Source organism: Mercenaria mercenaria, chromosome 2, assembly GCF_021730395.1.
Source record: "Mercenaria mercenaria strain notata chromosome 2, MADL_Memer_1, whole genome shotgun sequence".
NCBI classification, from domain to species: Eukaryota; Metazoa; Mollusca; class Bivalvia; order Venerida; family Veneridae; genus Mercenaria; species Mercenaria mercenaria.
This window is the reverse complement of record NC_069362.1, coordinates 93502375-93529606: the sequence shown is the minus strand read 5'-3', so window position 1 is coordinate 93529606 and position 27232 is coordinate 93502375. Positions and strand designations below refer to the sequence as shown.

Genomic DNA, 27232 nt, shown 5'->3' with positions numbered 1-27232 from the left:
ATATTTATCAAGCTCAAACTTGCTTTTTCATGTATCGAAACTACTGTTACTATATAAATGTAACTGACACTATTACAGAATGCCACTTTATCTTTAATGTTGTCGTAATTTCTTACATTTCGCTTCCGCTCGGACATGCATACTCTCAAACCTTAGTTTTATGCAATCTCGCCAAGCATACGTATGTATTTGACAACACAGAAAATGACGTCAGTTTTTTCCGAAAGTAAAGAAAATGAAAGTAAACATGCTAAACTTGAAAACGAAAATCGCATTTGCATTGGTCTATAGTCAGGCATCACGCGCAGGGGTACCCGTCTAAATGTATACGCGTGGACCTTTTTAAATTATTGTTTTGCGAATGGGTAGGCCCAATTTTCAGCACTTTCTAGCAATTTGAAAATACCTGGGCTTTAGCACGACATGTCAGCTTTTCATCTACGAAAAATCTACGAAGAAATATTTGAACTCTGAATAAACATAAATCTCACAGGCTGAGGGGTCCGTATCGGAGTAAGGGTATATGGAAGAGTTGTTTTTTTTTGATCTTCGTCAAATCGTTCAAAAGGTCCTTTTTGATGTTGTCTGAAAGTGTTATGATATGCCTCGGATCTAAAACATTTCCGTATTTGGGAGCTGCAGACCTAGACATTTAAGAATTATTTTCAAAATGAATTCCGAATAATAAATGTAGATTTCTACGGAAGCGTGAAAGGGCCATCAGACGCTAATACGTTTTACTACGTTACGGCAGCGGAAAGGACATAGAAAAGGACACATAAATATAGAAAAAGACGTTCAAGCTTTATACATTTTATGAATATAAACACAAATAATCATACTTCAATACGAAATATTAAAACTTTTCCCGCTGTTTCTGACTTAATATATAACAGGTATCTTATGCATGAGTATAATATCTTTAATTCCTCAGACACAAAAATACTTAATAAATAAAGAAAAAACTTTAATTTTGCTGCTAACAAGGTTAAACAATATAACAAATCAAATAAGCTGATTTACAAAATCATTCACTCACTGACAGACATAGAACAGTGACAAAAGAACTGGAGAACTTTACAGTGGTAGCCATTTTAAAATTTACAAAAACAGGAATATTAAAATAAGAATTTAGGTAAGATTTATTTTCTGATATATCCCTTTTATACCAGCCAAAATACGGGATATTTGTTTCAACACTGCATCTATATGTCTATTTATTGTTGTTAATACATAATATGTCTCTATCATAAAATCGGACTGAACTGATTCTGTCATGTCAATGAATAATATCTTATGGGCCAAAATATTTGTCAATACTAATCTTGATTAACAGAGTGTGAGACGATTAAGATCTTCCTAATATGATTTAAATATGTACATTGGCGGATTGGTTGTACTGATCTCATCCGTGTACATAATGACCTAATGCAGTAAACAATATCACAATAAAATAATTTTGTGAATACATACAGTGTCTGATTGGTTGTCTAATTTCAAAAGTACCATCTTATACAGGATATACAATATAAAATGATGGATACTCTCCAAATAAATATTTATCTAACATGCCTGTGTTATATAAATCAGTTTGACAACAAAAACACAAGATGTATAACAGAATACTGTTTATTTAAAGTATGTACCAGGTGCTCTACAAGTTATAACATTTGGCATTTAAAACAGTACATAATTATTATGTTCATGAATGGCAATTTTATCTTCAGCAGAATCTTGTCAACTTATCTCTACGTGATAAGCAATCAGATGAAAAAATTGGCAAGTAGATATATTTCTTTCAGAACAGTTTCTTTTATCTAAATCAAGACAAAGTTATAAGATAATGCGTTATACAGGAATGAAAAATAATTTTCACAACGTAGGCCTGAAATCTCAACCTTAAAACATATTTGATGATGTAAGAAGAAAACCCATTTAGTTTTTCTTACATCTATGGCTGAAAACGACATAAACATCTATATACAGCAGTCTAAATAAACCTTTACCATGGTTCATAATAACAAATTTCAAATGGTATGTGTCAAACTTCAACGTTATCTTGGATAGCGTAAAATGAACATTTTTTTAAACATTTATACATTTATAATAGTGCAAAACGAAGCTGTGAACGATATAAAACTTTTTTTTTCATAATGAGATAACAATAAAAATATAAATAAACCCTAACCATGATTTATAATATAAAATCTAAAAAAATCCATCTAGAATGGTGTAAAATGCGAACCTCAACAACGTTATCTTGGATAGCATAAAACGCATAATCCGTTTATGAAAATGTATATTACGATATCATTAAATAACGATGTAACATTACAGATCTAAATATACCTTAAGCATGATTTATAATAAGAGCATCTAGAAAGGTGTAAAAGGCAAACCTCAAGCGTAAAATGAATAATCATGTAAAATTTATACATTTATAATGGTGCAAAACGAAGCTGTAAACGATATCAGACTTCTGCAATAAATTTAAAGGATAATAAGCGCTAACAGTGGTACTGAATAAAATGTTTCAATGTTACAAACATCTAAATTGTGTAAAAAGACAAATATTCAAATTATGTCTACCGGTAGGGCCTACATGACAGCTGCTTTCAACTCCTTAGGTGACAGACGTAACATAGTTTAGCACTATTATATCACCAATACATAAACAAACTATATATATATACATAATGTCAGGAAATAGTCATCTCAATCTTTGCAACAAAAACGATCCATAGGAGTAGGAGCAGATGGGGGCTAGGCCTTCCCACACTGATTTTTGACCTAAAAACATTTTTTTTTAAAAATAGCAGTTGTTAAAGGGAAAATCCAGTTTGAGAGAGCATGTACTGATAAACTGATACTTAGGATTTGATTCGATGTCTGTTGTCAATAAGGGAAAAGAACGTACTTTTCTTGTTTGTATTTTAATTTTTTAGGGATAATTTTGATAGGTTAAGCGCTGATCGCCACCCGCCCGCCCCACTTCCGCCACTGCCACCCCTAACTTTCGAGTTCGCTCCTTCGCCATTGCGATCTTACAAAAATGTCTTTAAATTACAGAGCTCTGTTTTAACAATACTCGGGACAGCATGGATAAAAATGCATCGCTAGGGAAAATCCTGTTTTTACACAGTTAGGCATATGAAATCCTTATAATCACTTCCGATGGTAAAACTAGAATAAAAGCCTATAATTTTACAGTTACTGAGAAAAGAAGGTTAAATTAGTCTATTCAATTCATATATGACGTCCCGTTGAACATGGATGACTTTTCAGGCTATATACCAATAAAAGAAATTGTTCTTTGTTTCATATAAATTCATCTCCTTCAGAACAATTTTGATACAGTTTCTAGATTTTCACTCCGTCGTAGACCTATTTTCCACAAGATATCCATACATTTGCTTCGAGAAAACAAAAGAAAAAGGGGTGTTGAATAGTATGCAGTGAAATGCAAGTCAACTGAAGTCAGGTACCCTCATATTGCCACATTCAGAAAGCGGTCCGCAGAATAACACCCTACATTCGTTTTCAAGTAAACACACGAATATTAGCATGAAAAGTGTCTTATTTTATGTAAAATTCATTCCACGAGTGAAATAATGCCTATTTGGCCTCCGGTTTACGCGCAAATGCGCGAAAAATGGAAAAATTAGGATCTATTTATTTGGGACTTCTTTCGATTTCATTTTTTTTTGGACCGAATTACTGCTATATAACCTTTTAACACTGCAAGTTGATACGATGTACACGTGAAAATGATTTTGATCAAGGCTATAGCAAATTGATAACATAAATGTAAGACAATACTATTAATGTTTAGAGCATCGTTTTAAAGAGGATGAAAGCCAAATACGAATATTATGAATTTTCAAAACACCGTGAACAAAAATATGATTGGGTATTAACCATTGTAAATTTCAGCCATTATTGACAGTTATTACAGACACTACCATTGTAGACCGTCAAAATGATAATATATAGTTTATATCTGAATCTTGAATAATGAGGCCAAATTTCACCTAAAATCTCTGTAGCGGATTCGATAATTAAAACAGTACTTATATAAAACTAGAATCTATTTATGAATTTTGATCTCTTATTGACGTCGGTCTTTGTTTTCAAAATGATATACATTATGATTGTAAACGTTTGGATGATCCTAGTGAATATAAGATTAAAATCTGTACCCCAGAGCTTTTAACAAACGTCCTTTGAACTCAGGACATGCGATGCTTGCCGTAACATATTTGTTTAAATAATTTTCTATCTCTTTAGGCAAGAACGAATAATCTATAAAGCCAGAAGTGAATAGCAATAGATAGTTGTCATTACTCAAGACAGATTTCGATATAACAGTGGAGAGAATGAACATTTTAACACGGTCAAGAAGCGTTTCCTGTGAAAGAATAAATATGAAATGTTCGGAATCTTCAAGCTTTTCGGTGATTTCATCGCGAATATCTGTACCAGGAATAAACGCGTTTTCAAAGATTCTAACATCATAATTCTTCACTTCTAACTCAGGAAATATGGTGTTTCTGATTTCTTCATCATGTTCTTCAGGGTGTGATATGTACACTAAACTGCTATTTATATCATAGCCAAAATTATTTCTTTCCATTATCATTGGTATGGCAGGGTCATCAGCGTCCACAATATTCAAATTACTGTTATTTACAATGTGCACGTGCGTTGGCATAAGATACAAAATACTTGATTGTAGAAGGTTTGACTTCTTTTTGATAAATTTACCACTCCTTATATATTTTTTCAATTTATCGTCTTCACATGTACTCTTAATTTCATTAACAAGTACTAAAATTATAGAATCTGTGAAATTTTCAATTCCCTTTTCATAAGCTATATTCCATGCAGACATCAGCATGTCATTACTTAATGTATCTTCTGTCATTGAGAATATAATTTTTCTTGACTTTTTGACCATGTGTTCAATGTTATCGAGAAATGTGAAACCAATCACAAGGTCTTCATATAAGTCACATACAGTATAATCTTTCTTTGTCAGAGTTTCTATTATATTCTTACTTACGAATGCAGAGTCACTTTGTGAATAAAGCACAAAAGCATCATATTCCATATTTGCATCATCGTGTTTTTGTTTATCAAATGGATGTATCCCAAAGTGCGTAAAGAGTAAAACTTTGATTGTGAATCGTTGGAAATATATTATGAGAGATATCGAAACTAAAAGAAATAAAGTATAACCTGTTACAAATGATGGGAAAATAATATGTTCAGATATACTTATTGTAGACACGGAATGGCAAACAAAGAATGAATCTGAGAGAGATACCATTTGGTTTACTTGGCTTGTGTTATAAGTACATTCAATTTTATTCCAGTCTGTAACTGGGGTTGTACTTTCGTTGAGCCATGATTTCATCCAGCGGATGTGACAGTCACAGATGAAAGGGTTATTTGAAAGCGTTAGTGTTCTAATATTTGTTGACATGATTTGAACAGGAAGACTTGTTAAATTATTATGATCTAATTTTAAAGATGTTAAACTTGTCATTGCAATTACCGCAGTTGATTTAATAACGTTAATTCTGTTCTTTGAGGCATCAAGTACTGTCGTATTTCTGAAGTAGTCCCTAGCAGTTAACTGTGTTAGACTAGTATTTTGAAACCAAAGTTCTAGTTTCCCAGTTGACATTGTTTCAGGCAAACGTGTAATGTTTAAATTTCTGCAGTCGACAATGGTTGTGCTGCTATAATTATTGTGTCCATTTGCAGTTTGTCTGGTTACACGCTGAAAACAAGAGCAACGTTCAGGGCAGTTTTCAACTGTAATAGGACAGTAAGTCTCGTTTATTGATACAGTCGAAACGAGTGTCCTTTTCAATTCCAAAGGGTACATACATAACCAGGTGATAGACCGTCGCGAGTTTCCAGACTTTACTACATATTCATTTATATATGAAGTTAAATAAGGCATAACTGACATGCATGTGCAGTCTATTGGATTTCTGTAAAGGCTTACATGAAAAAAATAGAGCAAACTGTCAAACTTCAATATCAGTGGTCCACTCGTTACTACATTTTCAATAGTTCTTATTTGATTGAAAGATAGGTCGAGAGTTGCCCTTGGTTGGAGAATTGTCCTTGGTTGGAAAGGCCAAATGAACTCAGAACCAGTTCTTACTGCCTTGTCATCGTGAGCAGAATGAAGGTCGTTCTGACTTAAACTTTCTATAAGTGTTTGAAAACCACTTGAATTGATTTTGCAATGACTAACAAATATCCTAGTAACTCCTTCAGCATACAGAGGGTAAACTGGAATATTTTCAAGAGGATTCCATGATAACGTTAGTATTCTTAAGGAATGAATTTGACCTTTTAAGAAATCGTCTGGTAATTCTGTGATTTCATTATATTCAAGATACACCTTTTCTAATTTAATTAGGTGTTTAAATTGACCTTGATTCAAGGTTTTAATTTTGTTGCGAGACAAATCAAGGATTAGCAAATTATGTAGCCAGTTAAACACCCCGGGGTGTAAGCCTGTCAGTTTGTTCATTCCCAAATTCAAACTTTCCAGGTTTGTTAACATTTTGAACACGTTTTGATTGATTGTCTCTAGCTCATTGTCAGATAGGTCCAGTCGCGTTAAACCACTAACATTTCTGAATGTATTGTCATTAAGACTTTTCAAACGGATATTGTTTAACGTAATTATAGATATATCTCCAATGAATTTCACATTGCTAATGTTTACATCGCTACTACGTATTATTAGTAGTCTTGGTAATGACGATGCATTCTTTAAGACACTTTCATAACTGGAAGATAAATATGAGATTAACTTTGCGTCTGGTGTATCAATATATACATTTGTCCATGGATATGTCACAAGAGATTTTGCAAAGTTAACGTATTTCAGGTTTAATGTTTGAAGTTTTGGAAAAAAATGCTGCAGTAAATCGTGTTTTATTTCGTAGTGTTCATAGAAACAACCTCGAAGCATCAGATCGAAAACGCCTTCAAACGGTTTGCTACAGAACTCCCAAAAGAATCTTGATGCTCTGATGGCAGGAGACCTATTGTTTCTATCACATGGAAGACGGGAATTAAGATTTCGTAATTCAGCAAGACTAGAGCAGTCGGAGTCTGGATGTATTATTGCATTCGAGTGATGAAGTATTGACCATATTCTTCCATAGTTCTTAAAACTTGTAGCTCATTTACAAATATTGAACAAGCCTTTAATAGTATTTGTACAGCTACTTGAACTTTACTTTGATTCATGCTTTGTTCCAATGAAGAGTTGAAGTGAATATCGTTTCCCACTGCACCTCCATAACATGATATTCTTAAACTGATGAACAACTCCTTTTTTCTGTTGAGCCAAAAGCTTGAATTGTATGAAGTGTATAAAGTGCTCAGATTCGTGTATAATCCACTCAGATCAATTTCACACCCAGATTGATTTTCTGCAAGCACGTATTCTATCACTTCATCCAGTGACTTGTCATATGTTATGGACGTATCGAATCCGATCACTATGTACATGCACGGTTTCCTATTCTCCTGTCCAATAGCTAGACCAAGTATCGCTCCAATAATAACTAAGATCATATTCTTTATATTTACTTTTTGTTATCCAGAGGTTAAAGCTATTACGCCATTCGTTTTCACTCTGTTGAAACTGAATTATATATCAATACATGAGTATTCACATAAATAGACTAAACGGCGTACAAAATATTACCAGCTTTACTGGCCACTCGAAAAGATAACATTAACGTTTTGTTAAGCCGGGTACCGAAAGACATGCATGTCTCATAATTGGGGTTATTCATGCATATAGAAACAACTGAAATATGTTGGGCAAACTTTACAAATACCTTTTTAGATAAACCTTAAGTAAATACTGCAGGTAGATATTTCAGTCGAATAAAGCTACGGAAGCAATTTGGAAAAAAATACTTGTAATCATATGTATACACCGTTATATAGGATTTAATTGCGATATATGTCCGATGTTAATAGAGTCTCACATGTTATGTCATATACATCTTTCTGATGAAAAAATGCAGCAGTATTTCCTGCTCGTTCAGGATGTGTAATCCAAAGTGTCGATGAAATTTATCAAAATGTTTAGAAGCACGAATGCTGTACAAGCAAGCAAAATACTAGTATACTCGGTTTTAACCGAGTCTCTCAAAGAGCTCATCAGTAAGAGGATAGTGCTATGACTGGTCAGCCCGGTGTCAATATAATGACCAGGTGGGGTGTCATGCCACGTGTCTACGGCGTGATATTCCAGTGAGGCAGCACTATAAAATTGAGCATTGTGCTCACTGCTACATGTAGACACCGTCGATTATATGACTTAAAACCTGTTTTGATTTATATAGGAAAGATCTTTGAAAAATCATCTTGTCTGAAAGTTCAAGGACTAGGCTTTTGATATTTTGTATTGCCTAGTTGATTTCTAAAATGATTGTGGGTAAATAAAGGCCCCGCCCCGGGGGTCTGATCCAAAGAGCCATAAAATAGATAGATCTCCAACTTGAAAGGCATATAGAGCAAATCTTTCTAAAAACGAGACAACTGAATGAGATCTCGTTTACCGGAAGTGACGCGTTCTCCACGCGCCATCTTGTAAGCGAAAGCAATCATTCAACGGTAAATTAATTATCACCGTATGGCCACTCTTCTTTTGATGGTAAGAACCGTGTACTTTGTGTCCTAAGACTATTTCACATTAAACTAATGTTGTTTTAGAAGCTGCAGTAACGTGTATTTTAAATGTTCTTTTAAAGGTACAAATTGTTACTTCATGCTCGCCGATGTTTGTTTTTATTAAGATAACACCGATTCTCGCTCTGACACGAGATCACGCAAGATTACAGCCTGCTGCTATTCTGTGTATTTAATACTTCTTTGTCTTATCTTAAAATGTCAAATCATATTTCGCAGACCGTAAGTGATAAGAGGTCACCCGTATTAGACCTTTATCTACTGACCTAATGACCTTGTTTCCTGATGTTAAAGATACAGCCCTGAAATTTGGATGATATGTACATTTTACACACCGAACTTAAAATGACCATGAATGTGACTTAGCGACCTTATGTTTTGTTGGTGTTTTTCTAAAGTTACAGCCTTGAAAATTGGTTGACACCTATTTTCTTGTTTTTGTTTTGTTGTTTTTTTTTCTTTTAAGATACAGCCTTGAAATTTTGAGTGACATGTATAGTGTAGCACACCGATTTTAAAACTAACTTTCGGTGACCATGAATGTGACCTACTGACCAGCCATCTCTTACCTATTATGGCTGATTTCTGCAATTTCGCGTTGTTGGCCCGCGACCCCGCCTAGCGCAAACACTAGAATAAACAAGTTAAATTGGCAGGGGCGCGGGATGAAAAGTCGTTTTTTAGAAACGGCGCAGAGCAAAAACACGATAATTAGCGGGGTCGCGGGCAAAAAGTCGACATTAGGTTACTCTAATGACAAGACGCAATGCGAAACGTCGACGTTTTCGTGTTTTCTTCCCACGCCCTCGCCATCTAAGTAATTAAATCTCGACTTTTCACCCCGCGACGCCGACAATAACTTTACTTTTTAGCATGCTTGTGAATGATTTAGCCGTTAAAATAAACGGCTGCTGGTAAAAGTGTTTTGCATAGAAAACGAACGAGTTTGATATCTCTGTATGCAGACGATACTGTACTTTTATCTGAGAAGGAGGAAGAACTGCAGTTTATGCTTAACATTTTAAAAGAATGAGGTAATGTTAATTCAATGATTGCGAATCGTTCTAAAAGTATTAATGCTTTTAGAACAAACTCTGTAAACAAAACTTCATAAAATTTTACATGTGGTGACCAACTTCAAGCTTTTGTTGGATGAATATTTGGACTTCAGTGTAGCCTCCAAGTTTGTTGCTGAAAGTGCTGGGATGCTCTTGAGCTATTGGTAGTAAAATGTAAGCTTTTGGTAGTATACCGTTCAATGTATTCACAAAACTTGAAACTACAATATGGCCTGTCATAGCTTACGGTTCCTCAGTCTGGGGAATAGAGTCATATTCCTGCATAAATGCCATTCAGTCCCGAGCATCTCAAGTAAATCAATAGAAATATGTAGCCAATAAGTGGCATCGGTTGTAATCAATGGATATTAGTAATATCAACGGTAAGATCTACTCTTAGTGTTGTTATAAAGGTGTCACTTAATGTAATAATTGGTAGTATCAGTTTAAGAATCAAATGAACAGTATTGATATGTTGTAATCACTAGATATGTGTACAAGCTCAGCATGAAAGTAATTTTGTCATAAAGTTTTGCAAGGTTCTATGGATGATTTTAATAGTGCCTTATAGCTCCAACATTCAGAGTGAAGTTGGTCCATCTAGTCGGGGAAGAAAAAAAGTTGCGTACTATAGATTGTTCAAACACTATGAAAATGTCAAACATACATCTGCTTTTGCTTAATACCGATATGGAGTTGCTCCCCTAGATTAGAAACTGTAAGGTATGAAAACATTCTAGAAAATCACCGTGCTTTCCCAATATTTAAAATGTCAGTTGAAAATAAAATGTACGTTATGATGGAATCGAATGCATACCAAGATGTAAGAAATGCACTCAATGCAAAACAGCCAATCTCAATAAAATGACCCAATCAGAACAGAACAAATAAGTACATTCGATGTCATATATAACATTTTTTGTTCGTAATGGGCTTTCTGGATGAGGAAAGGACAATGTGTTATTAGTTAAAAACTTAAAGTTCGTATCTCAGTTCAGTGGTCGTGAAAAGAACACGAGTGCAAATGTTAATTTCCATTGCCGCATTTTTCATATTTTAGTAAGTACAGCTTGAAAAATGCTAATGAAGCTCGAAAATTTTGCAAGAACACATTTTGTGATGTTTGCGCTGTGAGGTAGAATGGTACAAAAATAAAATTAAAACAAAACATGACATTACTTTTGTTTTTCATTGAATTACAGATTTCCAAATTCGTCCCTTAAAATGCAAATTAAACTTAAAATGCATAATGCAAAGACTTTAAACATAAATATTTATGTTAAGATGAATATAATTTTGTTTCAAAACCTCAAACTTCAGTATCATAACTATTAAGCATTACTGTCAAACAGATCTATTTATCATAGACATTATTTTCATCATAGAGGAACACTACTCGGTCTGTCTCGAACACTCAGGTGTGACGTAAATATCAAGCAAAATGTTTTAAATACTCTGAAAACTATTGCATAAAGTACAATACATTTGCTATAAAGTTTAAAACTATTCTATTTTCGGCCGGTAGACATTTTGGTAGTATTAGTTAGATTACTTATCTGCGTATTGATATTTGTTCATGTCCGTTTCAAACATTGTGTATTTTCATATCGCAATTAAATGATGTCAGGAATAAAATACTGACCCTTTGATTTATATCATTAAAAACATGCCCAAAGGAACCAATAACAAAATTTAAGGTATTAGGCCCATAATAGAGTATGTCCTCTTTGAAGAGTATTCAATTTCTGCCATAAACCTACATTGACTGCGATTTTCAGGGGTGCGTAGGTTCGAGCCCCACTGGGACCAAATTTTTTTTTCCTTATTTTTCTTTTTTTCTAGTAAGTTTTTACTTCTTTCAAGACTTGTCATTGGTTTATTGTACAAAAATGGAAAATATTCATTTGATAAGTAATTTCTTGCTGTCCAAAGTGAATTTACCTCTGAAATGGAAGGGGTAGAGTTAGACATCTTTAAAAATACTGAGTTACGTGCGGTAAAAGTTCTCTATTTTGCCTTCATTCTTTAGATTACATATTGTGGAAGAAATTTAGGTAAGTTTTACTTCTGTCCCGCAGTTTTTTTTTAATAAAGTGAGCAAAATTGAAAACAGACCCGCAGGATTCGACCTTAATTTTTCAATGTTGGAGATAGAATTCTGTCTCATTAAATCCGTTTACTTGAGGCACCCTGGAAAAAATTATACTGACACTTATATTTTTTAGTTTTATAATTGTTTACCAATAGTTTGATGATTCTTTCATGAAAAATAATTGTATAATGAAATCTCTGCAAACATTTTGGATACAGGTCGCCACCTTGAAATATGTCTTTACTTGAGCTTGAGGAAATACCATAAATTACATAAAATTTATAAAAAACGGCTCGGTAAAAGTTTTTAAAAATTTGCAACAAAGTGCGAAGCACGGCCAACTGTAAGAATATACCAAGCAAATGCCATTTTTTAAACATTGCTATTAGGGGCCTAATACCTTAAGAAATCTACTGAACATTTTGCATCAGCTATGCAGACAGTATAAAAGGAAATGCTGAAATTCAGCTTAACAGATCTGTAACGTAAATATCAAATATTCAAAAAACAACTAAAAACTCCCTAAACCTATACCAAAACATATTTTTAGGCACGTATGACTAGATTTTTATATGAATATTTTTCCAAGTGTCTCCAAGTGTCTCTAAACTTGTATGTCTTCAATACACACATCATACTCGATCTTGTGTGCTTGTGACTTGCATTTTTACATATTTAGGATCTTTAAAAGTTGTTTTCATACTTAAGTATTAGAGGGCATGAACAAGCTCAATCAAACCGAGCCTGCAACACTTTCGTTTTTGTCGTGTTGGGCGACCTGTGAAGTTTCCACTTTTCTCTATTTTATAATTCATGCATTTCTAAATTTTGTAATATTCAAATATAGAAATCAAAAATATGGATTTGAGTAAGAAATGCGCACATTTTATTTCGATTTTATAAAAAAAAACCTTTTGACTTTACGAAAACATAACATGTCTGTTAAAAACGTTAGATTTTCAATTTCATCTACAGATCTGTATAATTACTCCTTGTAAACGTAAATATCTTTCAATATAAACATTAATCCATGGAATTAGCTTAAGCTCTTTGTAAAACAGAAACTATTTTTGTTCCTACTATTTCTTTTACAACAGTATGAAATAAAAATATCAAAATCAGTACATCCCTCTGTCTTCATTCGCCTTTCCTTTAATGCCACTGAAAAAAAATAAAATGACCGAGCTTTCATTTCTTTTTCCCGCCACAAACCTTCTAAAACATTGCTGCAAGGTATTGCAGTATGCCTTACTATACAAATGGTGCATATAGCCATATGAGAGACAACTCTGTAAGCACATTTAACTCCAATATCTTTCTTTTAGATAAATCATGTATTGTAAATATCGGTAACGTAAATATTTTTTCAGCATGTTTACTTGTTTAAAAATTATTCATTGATGAAACATTAAGTTTAATCTATGGTATTTGATGTATGAATCCATCAGGCTATTAGCTGATATAAAGTTCACATACAGTCTAGTTCTCGTAATCTAACTACACTAGCCCGCCCGCTTAGCTCAGTAGGTAAGAGCGTTGGTCGACGGATCGCGGGGTCGTGAGTTCGATCCTCAGGCGGGGCGTATGTTCTCCGTGACTATTTGATAAACGACACTGTGTCTTGCGGAGAACAGGTTTATACTGGTACAGAATCCAGGAATACTGGTTAGGATAACTGCCCGCCGTTACATGACTGAAATACTGCTGAAAAACGGCGTTAAACCCAAAACAAACAAACAAACAAACAAAACAAACTAACTACACTAAGTCATGTAAATATTGCAGAAAAATGTCACTTGTAGAAAGAAAAAAATGTACAAGATTTGTTTAAAAAATAATAGTGCTTCACTGAATATTTAAATTACATTACAAACAGGTGTCTGCAATCATTTGTATAAAGTTGAGACAATTTGTATTTATCGTTTAAGTTATTCAAAATTTATTGTGTACCTTAATAATTCATTTTAAATTTTGGCAGACTGAAATTATGAGACACCGTTTTGATTCTCTATTATGGAAATATGTTATCTCTCTGATTGTTGGAAATACCGATCACATAATCTCTGGTATTTTCTTATTGAAGATATATTACATCAGATAGCAAATACCTATCTACCTCTCTTTAACCTCAATTTCTAATACTTCCCTTGGCTTTGAGACACCACGTAAATATCGTTTTTGAGCATAAATGAAATATTAAATCAATTTTGTTTATTCACAATAATATGTATATGAACTATAATATGAAATAGTACTATAAAATATATAGTAAAAATGATCTTAATACATAAATAGTTGTTTCAATGAATAGCTATGTTAATGAGACAGGGTTTACTCTGACTAGGGCATTTTATTGAGATTGGCTGAAAAGCTGTTGCTATTAATGATAATAACATGAATTTTAATAACCAAGAGAAATTGATTTTTTTCGTGCTCTCCAAACAGGATGCCGTTAATGTTACTGCCAAAATGCTGTAAGATTTTAAAATCTAGGAACGATCTGCTGTACAAATAAACTAACTTGTTTAATCATGGTTTTGTTTTAATAATGGTTGAACAATTGCCATAGCTGAATTCATGATGCAGTATTTAAGCTCACCTGAGCACGAAGTTCTTAATGTGAGTTTTTGTGATCGCCGTGTGTCCGTCAGCGTCCGTCCGTCGTCAATAATTTGACTGTTAACATTCTAGAAGTCACACTTTTTGCCAAATCGTAATGAAGCTTGGTCAAAATGTTACCCTCAATAAAATCTTGGACGAGTTTGATATTGGATCATCTAGGGTAAAAAACAAGGTCACCAGCTCAAATCAAAGGAAAAGCTTGTTAACACTCTAGAGGTCACAATTTTAGTCCAATCTTAATAAAACTTGGTCAGAATATTACTCTCAATGAAATCTTGAAAAAAAAAAAGATATTTGGGTCATCTGGGGTCAAAAACTAGGTCACCAGGTCAAACCTAAGGAAAAGCTTGTTAAGGTTTTAGAGGCCAAATTTATGACTGTATCTTCATGAAACTTTGCCAGAATGTTAATCTTGATGATCTTTAGGTCAAATTTGAATCTGGGTAATGTGGGGTCAAATGCTAGGTCAGTAGATAAGATCAAAGGAATAGCTTGTGAACACTCTAGAGACCACATTTGTGATCCAATCGTTATGAAACTTAGTCAGAATGTTAGTCTTGATTGTGTCTAGGTCAAGCTTGAAACTATGTGGGATCAAATACTAGGTCAGTAGGTCAGATCAAAGGAAAAGCTTGTGAACACTCTAGAGGTCGTATTTGTGATCCAATCTTTATAAAACCTGGTCAGAATGTTGGTCTTGATGATTTCTAGGTCAGCTTTGAATCTGGGTCATGTTGGGTCAAAAGTAGGTTAGTAGGTCAGATCAATGGAAAAACTTGTGAACACTTAAGAGACCACATTTTTGACCTTATCTTTGTCAAACTTGGTCAGAATATTAGACTTGATAATCTCCAGGTCAGCTTCAAAACTGGGTTATGTTGGGTCGAAAACTAGGTCACCCGGTTTGTGAACACTTAAGAGGCCACAGTTGTAACCCAATATTTATGAAACTTAGTCAAAATGTTTAGTTTGATGATTTCTAGATCAAGTTTGAATCTAGGTTATGTGGGGTTAAAAATTAGGTCGCCTGGTCAAATCAAAGGAAAAGTTTGCAAACACTTTAAGGGCCACAGTTGGAACTCAATATTTATGAGACTTGGTTATAGAATGTTTGTCTTAATCATTTCTAGCTCAAGTTTGAATCTTGGGTCATGTGGGGTCAAAAGCTAGGTCACCAGGCCAGATCAAAAGAAAATCTTTTCAACACTCTAGAAACCACAGTTAAAGTTTGAAACTCATGAGAATTAGTCAGAATGTTTGTTTTGATAATCTATAGGTCAAGTTCAAATTTGGGTCATGTGGGGTCAAAAACTAGGTCACCTGGTCAAATCAAAGGGAAAGCTTGTGAAAACTCTAGAGGCCATAGTTGTAAAAAATCTTTATGAAATTTAGTCAGAATGTTTGTCTTAATGATCTTTAGGTCAAGGTCGACTCTTGGTCATGTATGGTTAAAAACTAGGTTAGTAGGCCAGATCAACTCTGGTGGGATATATAGGGCCATCATGGTCCTCCTGATTTTCATTTTAGTAATTGATTGTTGTTCATTTTAATGTATATATGTCAAACGATGTCATGGAAGAGAAAGTAAGTCAAGGTCAAACCTGGTATGGAAAGTCATGGGTCATTTTTGTATAATAATTCACAAAATGTAGCATACGTACTCATTACTTTGTTGAAAAATAGCTTGTTGTTATAATTCATTGTTAGCATTTAACCTTAATGTATACATGTCAAGCAAGGTCAGCAGTGTAGATCTTATCCCAATAAGTCGAAGCCAAACCAATTATCAAAGGTCAAATGTCAAATATGTTTAAAAAAAATCGCAAAACAGCATTTTTGCAATGATTTTTCTTTATGTTTTAGCGTATTTTTGTTACTACTAGTAAAACTGATCATCAGTCATTATAAAGTATGTATAAAAGATAATATCACTGTTGAAATAATAGCTGAAAATTAGTCAAGGCCAAACCAGACATTATAGGTCAAATGTCATTTTCCTGTAAAAATTCAAAATACAACATTTTTAATTTTTCTTCGTTTAAAATTTTCTTGTCATTTTTTTCCAAAGTGAAATCGATATATTACAAAAGTTATTCACAAAAAGCCTTTGGTCAGGATCCATGCTGTTCGCTTTCAAAGCGTATGTAATAAGAGAAACCTTTAACAAACAGCATGGATTCTGACTAGACTGAGCGAATGCACAAGGTGATCTGGATCCATGTTGGTTTTCTCATGGTGCGGCTTATATATGAAAATCAGCAAATATTCAGTAAGTTTGAATCACATTCACGTTACGTTTCGTATATGTTTGACCCCTATCGTGTAAGTTTTTCAACAATTGTTCGAAATGTCAGTGGGTACAATGTTGTTATTTTTTTTCAGGCAATAAGACGTACACTCATACATACATACTCATACTTACCTGTGTGTATAATTATCACTCCCAAAAATGATTTTGGATGAGAAAGAAATGAGGCTTACATACTTTTTTAAATTTCATGCTAAAGTATTTTCATAAAAGTGCAAGAACTGTAATTGTTCCTTCTCTTGAGAAGGAATATTTTAATTCGGTAAGTCACACTTGACTGAGCTACTGATATCGAAAAGCTGTTGTAATTACAAGCTGGCCAATTAAACTCCGTGACCTTAGAAATAACCTCTGACGTTAAACTATTCTTTCCTTATTGAGGCGACTCTGACTGAACGCGTTCCACGGAATGCATATTACTAAACCCGAGGATGATTGATGGATCCTTTTATTTCCCCCATTCTCGAAGAACATAACATATGTACATTCAGTCGACCAGATAGACATATATCAGCAAATTTAAATGTAAACAACTAAATATTACCGTTACATTCAAATGCATGGTTAATATGTGAAAACAAACCCCATTGCGACCCTCTAATTATGCGCAACAAATTCACGCATCGAATCGTAATGGATTGACCGGGTCAGTGTTTTATTGCCGTATTTACTCTACTGAAAGTGGTAACATATTTAATTTGTTGTTGGGTTTAACAATTTATGAACAGAACAGAAGAGAACAAATATTTTATGTTAAATAACTAGCGTAAATACTTACCTGACATTTTTTGGCAGTATAAAACAGACATTGCAACCAAAATTTTACAAGATGATCATTTTATATTTATATAGATGTGCCCTAGAAGGAACTTTTGCTGTGCTTTTACTTGTAAAATTTAACATGCTTTGTCCAGGAATGACAAACACATTAGAATGTGTAATGATTAAAACCTGTATGTTCTCGTGTTTATATGGCACTTTTCTGTAATCGTACTTAAGAAGTAACTGCTTTAGAGAAACGTAAAAAGATAAAGTCCATGTACGTATTCATACATAAATAATTTCTGCAACCAGTACTTGAACATGGTAGACAAATTTACGTCATATTATTTTAGTATGTTCCTTAAACATTTTAGCAGTTAGCAATAAACGCACCAACTAAATTAATCACAATCCGTGACTAAATGTTTCGAACATCCTACTTAATACTGATAGTAAGTAAGTTAGCTATGCTGGTTACATTGCACGAGTACATCTAGCAACAGGCATATCTAACATTGGCAAAATTTATGAAAATATAAACTAAAAAGATCAACAATAAAACACGTCTTGAACATGTTCATTTATGAAGTGAAGACTGAACAGTAGTAGAAGAAGAGAATACAGCGCATCAATAATTTTATGAATGAAAAGTGCGGAGATATATTTAATTGAAGACAAACTACATAAAGTCTTTAACCAATAATAGAATATAGACTGGACTTCTTAGATAAAGCAAAACTAAAATAAGTCTCCACATTTTATCAACATGTTCATGTTATTTTTTCTTAAAATAAAACAGATCAAATTAAAACTTTTTTTTTTGAGAATTTTCATACTCTCAAGCAATTTTATATATGAAATATACAAAAACAATGACAAGTTCAAATCTGTATTTTTAAAGCTAGAAAATATAACTGACCATTTTACACAATTACCCTATTGCCAGTCATTACTGCTGTGGAAATCAACAGCCTATGATCTAGACTGTGTCTTGAAAAAATGTATTAATGCCAATCAGTTAAAGCTACTTCTCCACCTTTAAAATGTGTTTAAACTTGGTCCTTGCTTTTGTTCTACTGTTGCTGGGGCAACAGGTTCAGGTATATTTCCTTATGTGCGGATGTAGTTAATCTAAGTACTGCGTGCTCCGGTGCTGGTGCCGCTTTTGATGTCGCAACGCGGCCATTTTGTTGACTTCTTAGACGTCCGGATGTTTTTTTTAAATGCGTCTGAGGTTGGTGGTCGTAAATTATCTTAAAAAAAAAAAAGATGTAATGTTCAAATACTATACGAAGAAGCTGTCGTTTCAAACAAACTTTACATTTTTTTTTCTACTGAGACCAAACTGTAATGTCGTTTTACTAAGTGTCGATGACTTAGAATTCAATCGATTGTATCATTTTTTGTCACTTGAATACGAAGATAGCATTATATTTCATCATGGATTTTGAATCCATATTTCATATCAAAACAACCATTAATTATACAAAAACACAAAGAATAATACCATATTCTTTCACCAAAGTACAAAGCCAAAAGCTGTAAGCAAATATGTGTCAGAAATGAACAGTTTTTATAAACCTTTACTATGGGATTTATGTGCAAAAAGTAAAACATGATATTGAAGAGCAGAATTATGGGGATATTTTGTGAATTTTGGTCTGCATTCATCAAAGTTTTGAATAAATAAAAAGTAGAGGTTAAGGTCTTGTTTATTATAGTGTCACCCCTATTGAAAGGGTCTGCCAATTTGGCTTATGAGAAACCTTTATTGTGCGTACCAATTATCCTCCAACTCCTACCAGTATACCAGGCGCCAGGCGGATAGAGGTCGGTAACCATTCATTAATCTTGCTCGCGGCTCACGAACCGGCCTTTTCGAAACGAATCCCATGACAAACATCTCTCGGACGAACGCTCCCCATGGGGCTCGTACCTTCGACCTCCCAATCCTGAGGCTGACGCTTTAACCACTGGGTCACGGTGAACGGTTTTATATTTTATATTTTATAATTCAGTTTTAAAACTAACAATTCGGATACTGATGCTTCATTTTTAGATTTACATCTCTCTATTTATGACAATATTATACATACCAAAATTTATGACAAGAGGGATGATTTTAATTTTAGTACTGTAAATTTTCCCCATTTGAATGGGGATGTACCTCAGGCTACATCTTATGGGGTATATATTTCTCAATTAATTCGGTTTGCCAGAGCGTGTAGTCATGTCAAGCATTTCAATGAACGTAATCAATATATTACAAGTAAACTTCTTCAGCAAGGCTACCGTTATTACAAATTGCGTAAATATTTTACTAAATTTTATTATCGTACTTCTGCTTTAGTTTTAAAATTCAATAGTAATTTAAAGACACTTCTGCGAGAAGGTATTTCTAAACCCGTTTTTTATCGGGATGTGGTTTACAAACTTCGTAAGATCTTGGGTCATGGTAATTTTCCAAATGTATTTGAAAAGATTATCAAACGTTTTATTAAAAGAGGTTACGACCCAACTGTTTTGAGACATACCGCATGTTTAGTGTTCAACCCGTTTACAGCTGGACACTACGCTTCCCTCTTTGATTGCGTCTGACGGAAGAGGGGGAGGACTCTATGATGAGCAGTTTTTAAATCCTACCAGGACTGAACTGTTTTGATATTTGTCTTCTGGCCTGTTTCGTCGGGCCCTTAAGGGTGTTTCTCTTGTTGCTCTGTCGTCTGAAAAGGCATTGAGTACATACGTTTTTGGTTCTTAAGGTTTGCTTTTTATATATTTATACACGAGCATTTTTGTGTTTTACATGCCATGCTTTTTTGTTTCCATTACGTGTGTTAGAGATTCACCTGGAGGGGATTACTTTTATTTACACTGTCCCATGTCTTTGGAACATGTTGGGGGTAAGAGTGAGGTTGGGTGCGCACCATAAACCGGTTTAAGCTCCCCAGTGGTGTTTTTGCCTCTGACCGTTCCAAGGCGGTGCCCCACTGTGTTCCTTTGTTTGTTCGTTTTGTCCTTGTGTGTTGACTTTGTGTGCGCGCGTGTGTGTATGCTTATTGTTCGTCTTGTCCTTATGTGTTGGCTTTGAGTGTGTGTGTTTGTGTGTTGTTCGTTTTGTCCTGATGTGTAAGCTTTGAGTGTGTGTGTGTGTGGTGCACGCGTTTGCGTGCTGGGGGGTTCGTTTTGAGGAGGCTGCGCTTTTGGTGCGTGGCATTCCCTGTTTGATATTTTTCTTTGTTTTTATAAACGTTTAAACGATTTGTAATAGAACCTCTTTGGGATACACTTCCAAATAAAATCAGATATATTTTAAGGTATACAAGGAGGCCAACCATTGAAACACTGCGAGAAAATACATCTGATAATTCCGAGAATTTTCAGCCACTGATTTATCATATTCTTATATGTTAGTTGGTAACCTTAATTCTAAAATTTATGTTGGAACATTAATCTAAACACTGGCCAAGATGTTTAGAATGATAGAGTGTGCATTCGAGCATTGGGGAAACTGCCAGGCAAAAATCTGCAATCAACATGTTTTGTACTTTTAATTTGAATAAAATAAAATACCATTCTTAGAAATTAGGAAAACAAATGAAATCTTCATATTCTGGAATGGAAAGAGTTCATCAAAAGTAAGAAGGCTTTCTTAAGAGGCTATCTTTGAGGAGACAACCTTTGCATGAAACTGTATTATTTTAAAAAATGATTGCAGCTTCAAAGTCATTATATATTGTCTATTTTTCAAGTTAAATAATAAAAAAAACTGGCAATTCATTCAAACTTCAAATTTAATAAAGAATAATGTGATCCAGTAATTTCGTTACATTTATTTTTGGAGAACTTATTTTGATTGATGAATTCTATTTCAAAATGGTACAGTAACCTTCAATTGTAGACTCTTCCACGCGTTTATACTACATATTATATCTGTATTCGCTAAGACAGATCAGTGTTACAGACTACCTTGAATCGGTCACTTAAAAAATCTGTAATCAGATCCTTTGAGAGCAAAGAATGCAACCAAGAATAATAATAGTAGACTCGGTTTGTTTGAGTCTGTTCATGAGAGGTAATGAAATGTGCAACACCTCTCGTGCCCCCTAGCACCGGCTAAAGCGGAACTCTATTACACATATGTTGAATGAACTCTACGATCCCAAAGGACCAGAAAATATAACAACACTGAATCCAAGTACGGGGAAACGTTTTACAGCCGCCACACGGCACTTAAAGACTGCTATTGTTAAGCCTTACACGGGTCGTCTCCCCTTAACTTGCTATGTTTCTGGAGGTGGAAGGGAGACAACTTTGTATTTTGGAAATATCTCATTAAACACGATTTATCATTAATATTCACAGATTTAGGTATAGTATTTTACTGTTATTGTCTACCGTTCGCATCATAAAATAACAACAAAATCCAAAGTACAATGATAATCTATATTGCCAAAGTTGCATTGTATCATAAATATTTACCTAGTTTGGGCTTGGGTTGTTATGTTGTTTGCTGCTGGGACCATGTGGCACCTGCTGGCTGTTTCCATGTCTCCACGAGCTCACTTCCGTCATCCTCTACCGTGAATCTGTAAACATTAGAAGAATACGATAACATATTCTCCAAACTTGGAAGTGCAGATATAGATTCCATAAAGTGATGTTCTCCATAGTGAATCAGCCGATACCCGTTACAAGATCTTGTAATTTTACCAAACGCCCTGATGACCCTTTGAGACGAAATACTTAGCTATATTTGGTTTGACAGTCTGATGAGATTCAAAATAACCGTACATCTGACATAATTGTAACCTCTGTAAAACAAGCAACTTTTGTTCAAATGGTCGTATTGAAAGGAACAATACTATAACTTTCTAAGATAATTGTTTTTGATGAGTGCTTAAACATTAATTACCCATTCAGGGCCATTATGTGAGTAATGGTACTCAAAAGCACAATCAACTCCTTTCAACCAAGTAATTTATTTCATCTAGTTTATAGTTCTTTGGTTGGTTAATGTCAGTCGTTTCATTTAGCTGGTTGGAACCCATTCCGAGTCCGCTTCCTGGAAAAACAAGTACTGGTGTCTTATGAGAAGTCATGGTCGTGACCCCAGCGGGGCTAGAACCCACGGCCCCTGGATTGAGCAGCCGACACATTATCCACTAGACCACGCTCTCCTTGAAATACTGTTGAAAAACGGCGTTATTCCCAAAACAAACTAACAAAAGCTACATTGAATTGGTATAAACATATTATGATATTTCCATACGAACCATTATCAAGATTCCTCTAAAACCTTTTTCCCCTTGTTTCTGGCTTAACATAAAACGGGGATATTAATGACAACAAATTAATTTTAGTTAGAATATATACTGCATTATACATTTCGTTTTATTAACTAATATATCAAAGACATGACATTTGTATATAATATATTTAATTCTTCAAACAGAAGAGAAACATACTTCATGCGCTCACCCGGCTGCACTTAATAAATAAACTAACGACCTTAATTTTGCTGTTAACAAGGGTTAACAATATAATAAACACCAAGGAATTGATACATTGAATCATTCATCGACTGGCATGAAAAGCGACAAAATAACCATTCTTTGCAATACTGGTATCCGATAATAAAGAACTGATGTTAAGGAAGTCAGGCTGATAGGGTACCTCTTCAACCTTCGAGGGTAATTATGTCCCCCCCCCCCGTGGGGGAGACATATTGCTTTTGTCCTGTCCGTCCCCGTCCGTACGTCACACTTCATTTCCGATCAATAACTGGAGAACCATTTAATCTAGAGCCTTCAACCTTCATAGGGTTGTAGGGCTGCTGGAGTAGACGACCCCTATTGATTTTGGAGTCACTCCATCAAAGGTCAAGGTCACAGGGGCCTGAACATTGAAAACCATTTCCGGTCAGTAACTTGAGAACCACTTGACCCAGAATGTTGAAACTTAACAGGATGATTGGACATGCGGAGTAGATGATCATTATCGATTTTGGGGTCACTCTGTCAAAGGTCAAGGTCACAGGGGCCTGAACATGGAAAACAGTCTCCGATCAATAACTTGAGAACCTCTTGACCCAGAATGTTAAAACTTCGCAGGATAATTGGACATGCAGAGTAAATGATCCCAATTAATTTTGGGGTCACTCTATTGAAGGTCAAGGTCACAGGGCCCTGAACATGGAAAACCGTTTCCGGTCTGTAACTTAAAAACCACTTAACCAAGAATGTTGAAACTTCAGAGGATGATTGGACATGCAATGTAGATGATCCCTATTGATTTTGGGGTCACTCTGTTAAAGGTCAAGGTCACAGGGGCCTGGAAAGTGAAAACAATTTCCGGTCAGTAACTTGAGAACCACTTGACTCAGAATGTTGAAACTTCATACGGTGATTGGACATGCAAAGCAGATGACACCTATTGATTTTGGGGTCACTCTGTTAAAGGTCAAGGTCACAGGGGCCTGAACATTGAAAACAATTTCCGGTCAGTAACTTGAAACCACTTGAGCAAGAATGTTGAAACGTAATAGGATGATGGATCTTGCAGAGTAGATGAAACCTATCGAATTGGGGTCACTCTGTTAAAGGTCAAGGTCACAGGGGCCTGAACATGGAAAACCGTTTCCGATCAATAACTTGAGAACCTCTTGACCCAGAATGTTAAAACTTCATAGGATAATTGGTCATGCAGAGTAAATGACCTCTATTAATTTTGGGGTCTTTCTTTAAAGGTCAAGGTCACAGGGCCCTGAACATGGAAAACCGTTTCTGGTCAGTCACTTGAGAACCACTCGACCCAGAATGTTGAAACTTCGTAGGATAATTAGTCATGCAGAGTAAATGACCCCTATTGTTTTTAGGGTAACTCCGTTAAAGGACAAGGACACAGGGGCCTGAACATTGATAAGCATGTCCGTCTGTCCGTCCGTCCGTCCGTACGTCACACTTCATATCTGATCAATAACTGGATAACGATTTGATCTAGAACCTTCATAGGGTTGTAGGGCTGCTGGAGTAGACGACCCCTATTGATTTTTGGGTCACTTCATCAAAGGTCAAGGTCACAGGGGTCTGAACATTGAAAACCATTTCCGGTCAGTAACTTGAGAACCACTCGACCCAGAATGTTGAAACTTCATAGGATGATTGGACATGCAGAGTAAATGACACCTATTGTTTTTGGGGTCACTTCGTTAAAGGTCAAGGACACAGGGGCCAGAATATTGAAAATAGCTTTCGGTCAGTAACTTCATAGGATGATTGGTCATGCAGAATAAATGATCCCTATTGTTTTTGGGATCACTCCGTTAAAGGTCAAGGTCACAGGGGCCTGAACATTGATTACCATGTCCGTCCTTCCGTCCGTGCGTCACACTTAATTTCCGATCAATAACTGGAGAACCATTTGATCTAGAACATTCAAACTTCATCTGGTTGTAGCGCTGCTTGAGTAGACGACGCCTGTTGATTTTGCGGTCACTCCATTAAAGGTCAAGGTCACAGGGGCCTGAATATTGAAAACCATTTCCGATCAATAACTAGAGAACCACTTGACCCAGAATGTTGAAACTTCATAGGTTGATTGGTCATGTAGAGTAGATGACCTCTATTGTGTTTTCGGGTCACTCCGTTAAAGGTCAAGGTCACAGGGGTCTGAACATTGAAAACTATTTCTGATCAATAACTTGAGTACCCATTGACCCAGAATGTTGAAACTTCATAGGATGATTGTACATGCAAAGTAGATGACCCCTATTGATTTTTCGGTTACTCTGTTAAAAGTCAAGGTCACAGGGGCCTTAACGTTGAAAACCATTTCCGGTCAGTAACCTGAGAACCACTTGGCCCAGAATGTTGAAACTTAATAGATGATTGGTCATGCAGAGTAAATGACCCCTATCGATTTTGGGGTCACTCTGTTAAAGGTCAAGGTCACAGGGCCTGAACATTGAAAACCATATCCGGTCAGTAACTTGAGAACCACTTGACCCAGAATGTTGAAACTTAATAAGATGATTGGACATGCAGAGTAGATGATCCCAATTAATTTTGGAGTTACTCTATTAAAGGTCAAGGTCACAGGGGCCTGAACATGGAAAACCATTTTTGGTCAGTAACTTGAGAACCACTTGACCCAGAATGTTGAAACTTCATAAGATGATTGGACATGCAGAGTAAATGACACCTACTGTTTTTGGGATCACTCCGTTAAAGGTCAATGTCACAGGAGCCTGAACATGGAAAACCGTTTCCGGTCAGTAACTTGAGAACCACTCGACCCAGACTGTTGACACTTCATAAGATGATTGGTCATGCAGAGTAAATGACCCCTATTGTTTTTGGGGTCACTCCGTTAAAGGTCCAGGTCACAGGGGCCTGAACATTGATTACCATGTCCATCCTTCCGTCCGTACGTCACACTTCATTTCCGATCAATAACTGAAGAACCATTTGATCTAGAACCTTCAAACTTCATACGGTTGTAGGGCTGCTTGAGTAGACGACCCCTATTGATTTTGCGGTAACTCTATCAAAGGTCAAGGACACAGGGGTCTGAACATTGAAAACCATTTCCGATCAATAACTAGAGAACCACTTAACCCAGAATGTTGAAACTTCATAGGATGATTGGTCATGTAGAGTAGATGACTCCTATTGTTTTTTGGGTCACTCCGATAAAGGTCAAGGTCACAGAGGATTGAAAATTGAAAACCATTTCTGATCAATAACTTGAGTACCACTTCATAGGATGATTGTACATGCACAGTAGATGACCCCTATTAATTTTTCGGTTATTCTGTTAAAGGTCAAGGTCACAGGGGCCTGAACATTGAAAACCATTTCCGGTCAGTAACTTGGGAACCACTTAATCCAGAATGTTGAAACTTAATAGGTTGATTGGTCATGCAGAGTAGATGATCCCTATCGATTTTGGGGTCACTCTGCTAAAGGTCAAGGTCACAGGGGACTGAAAATGGAATACCATTTCCCATCAATAACTTGAGAACCTCTTGACCAATATGTTGAAACTTCATAGGCTAATTGGACACGCAGAGTAAATGACTCCAATTAATTTTGGGGTCACTCTATTAAAGGTCAAGGTCACAGGGGCCTGAACATGGAAAACCATTTCCGGTCAGTAACATGATAACCACTCGACCCAGAATGTTGAAACTTCATAGGATGATTGGTCATGCAGAGTAAATGACCCGTATTGTTTTTGGGATCACTCCGTTAAAGGTCAAGGTCACAGGGGCCTGAACATTGATAACCATTTCCAAACAATAACTTGAGAACCTCTTGATCCAGAATGTTGAAACTTCATAAGATGATTGAACATAAGAATAGATGACCCATATCAATTTTGGCGCCACTCTGTTAAAGGTCAAGGTCACAGGAGCCTGAACATGGAAAACAATTTCCGATCAATAACTTGAGAATCACCTGACCCAGAATGTTGAAATGTCATAGGATGATTGAACATGCAGAGTAGATAACTCCTATTGATTTTTGGGTCAGTCTATTAAAGGTCAAGATCACAGGGGCCTGGTCATGTAAAATCATTTCCGGAAAATAACTTGAGAACCACTTGAGCAAGAATGTTGAAACTTAATAGGATGATTGGACATGCAGA

General features: G+C 35.3%; 1 protein-coding gene across 1 annotated transcript in view; it reads right to left on the bottom strand.

Moving 5' to 3' along the window:
• Positions 1-797: 797 nt before the first annotated feature.
• Positions 798-27232, bottom strand: part of LOC123564598 (uncharacterized) — a 56131-nt gene continuing 29696 nt past the window's right edge. The window contains exon 4 of the mRNA XM_053527303.1: positions 798-7212. Coding sequence (XP_053383278.1) covers positions 4187-7212 — 3026 coding nt within the window. The 3' untranslated portion in view covers positions 798-4186. The remainder of the gene's footprint in view (positions 7213-27232) is intronic.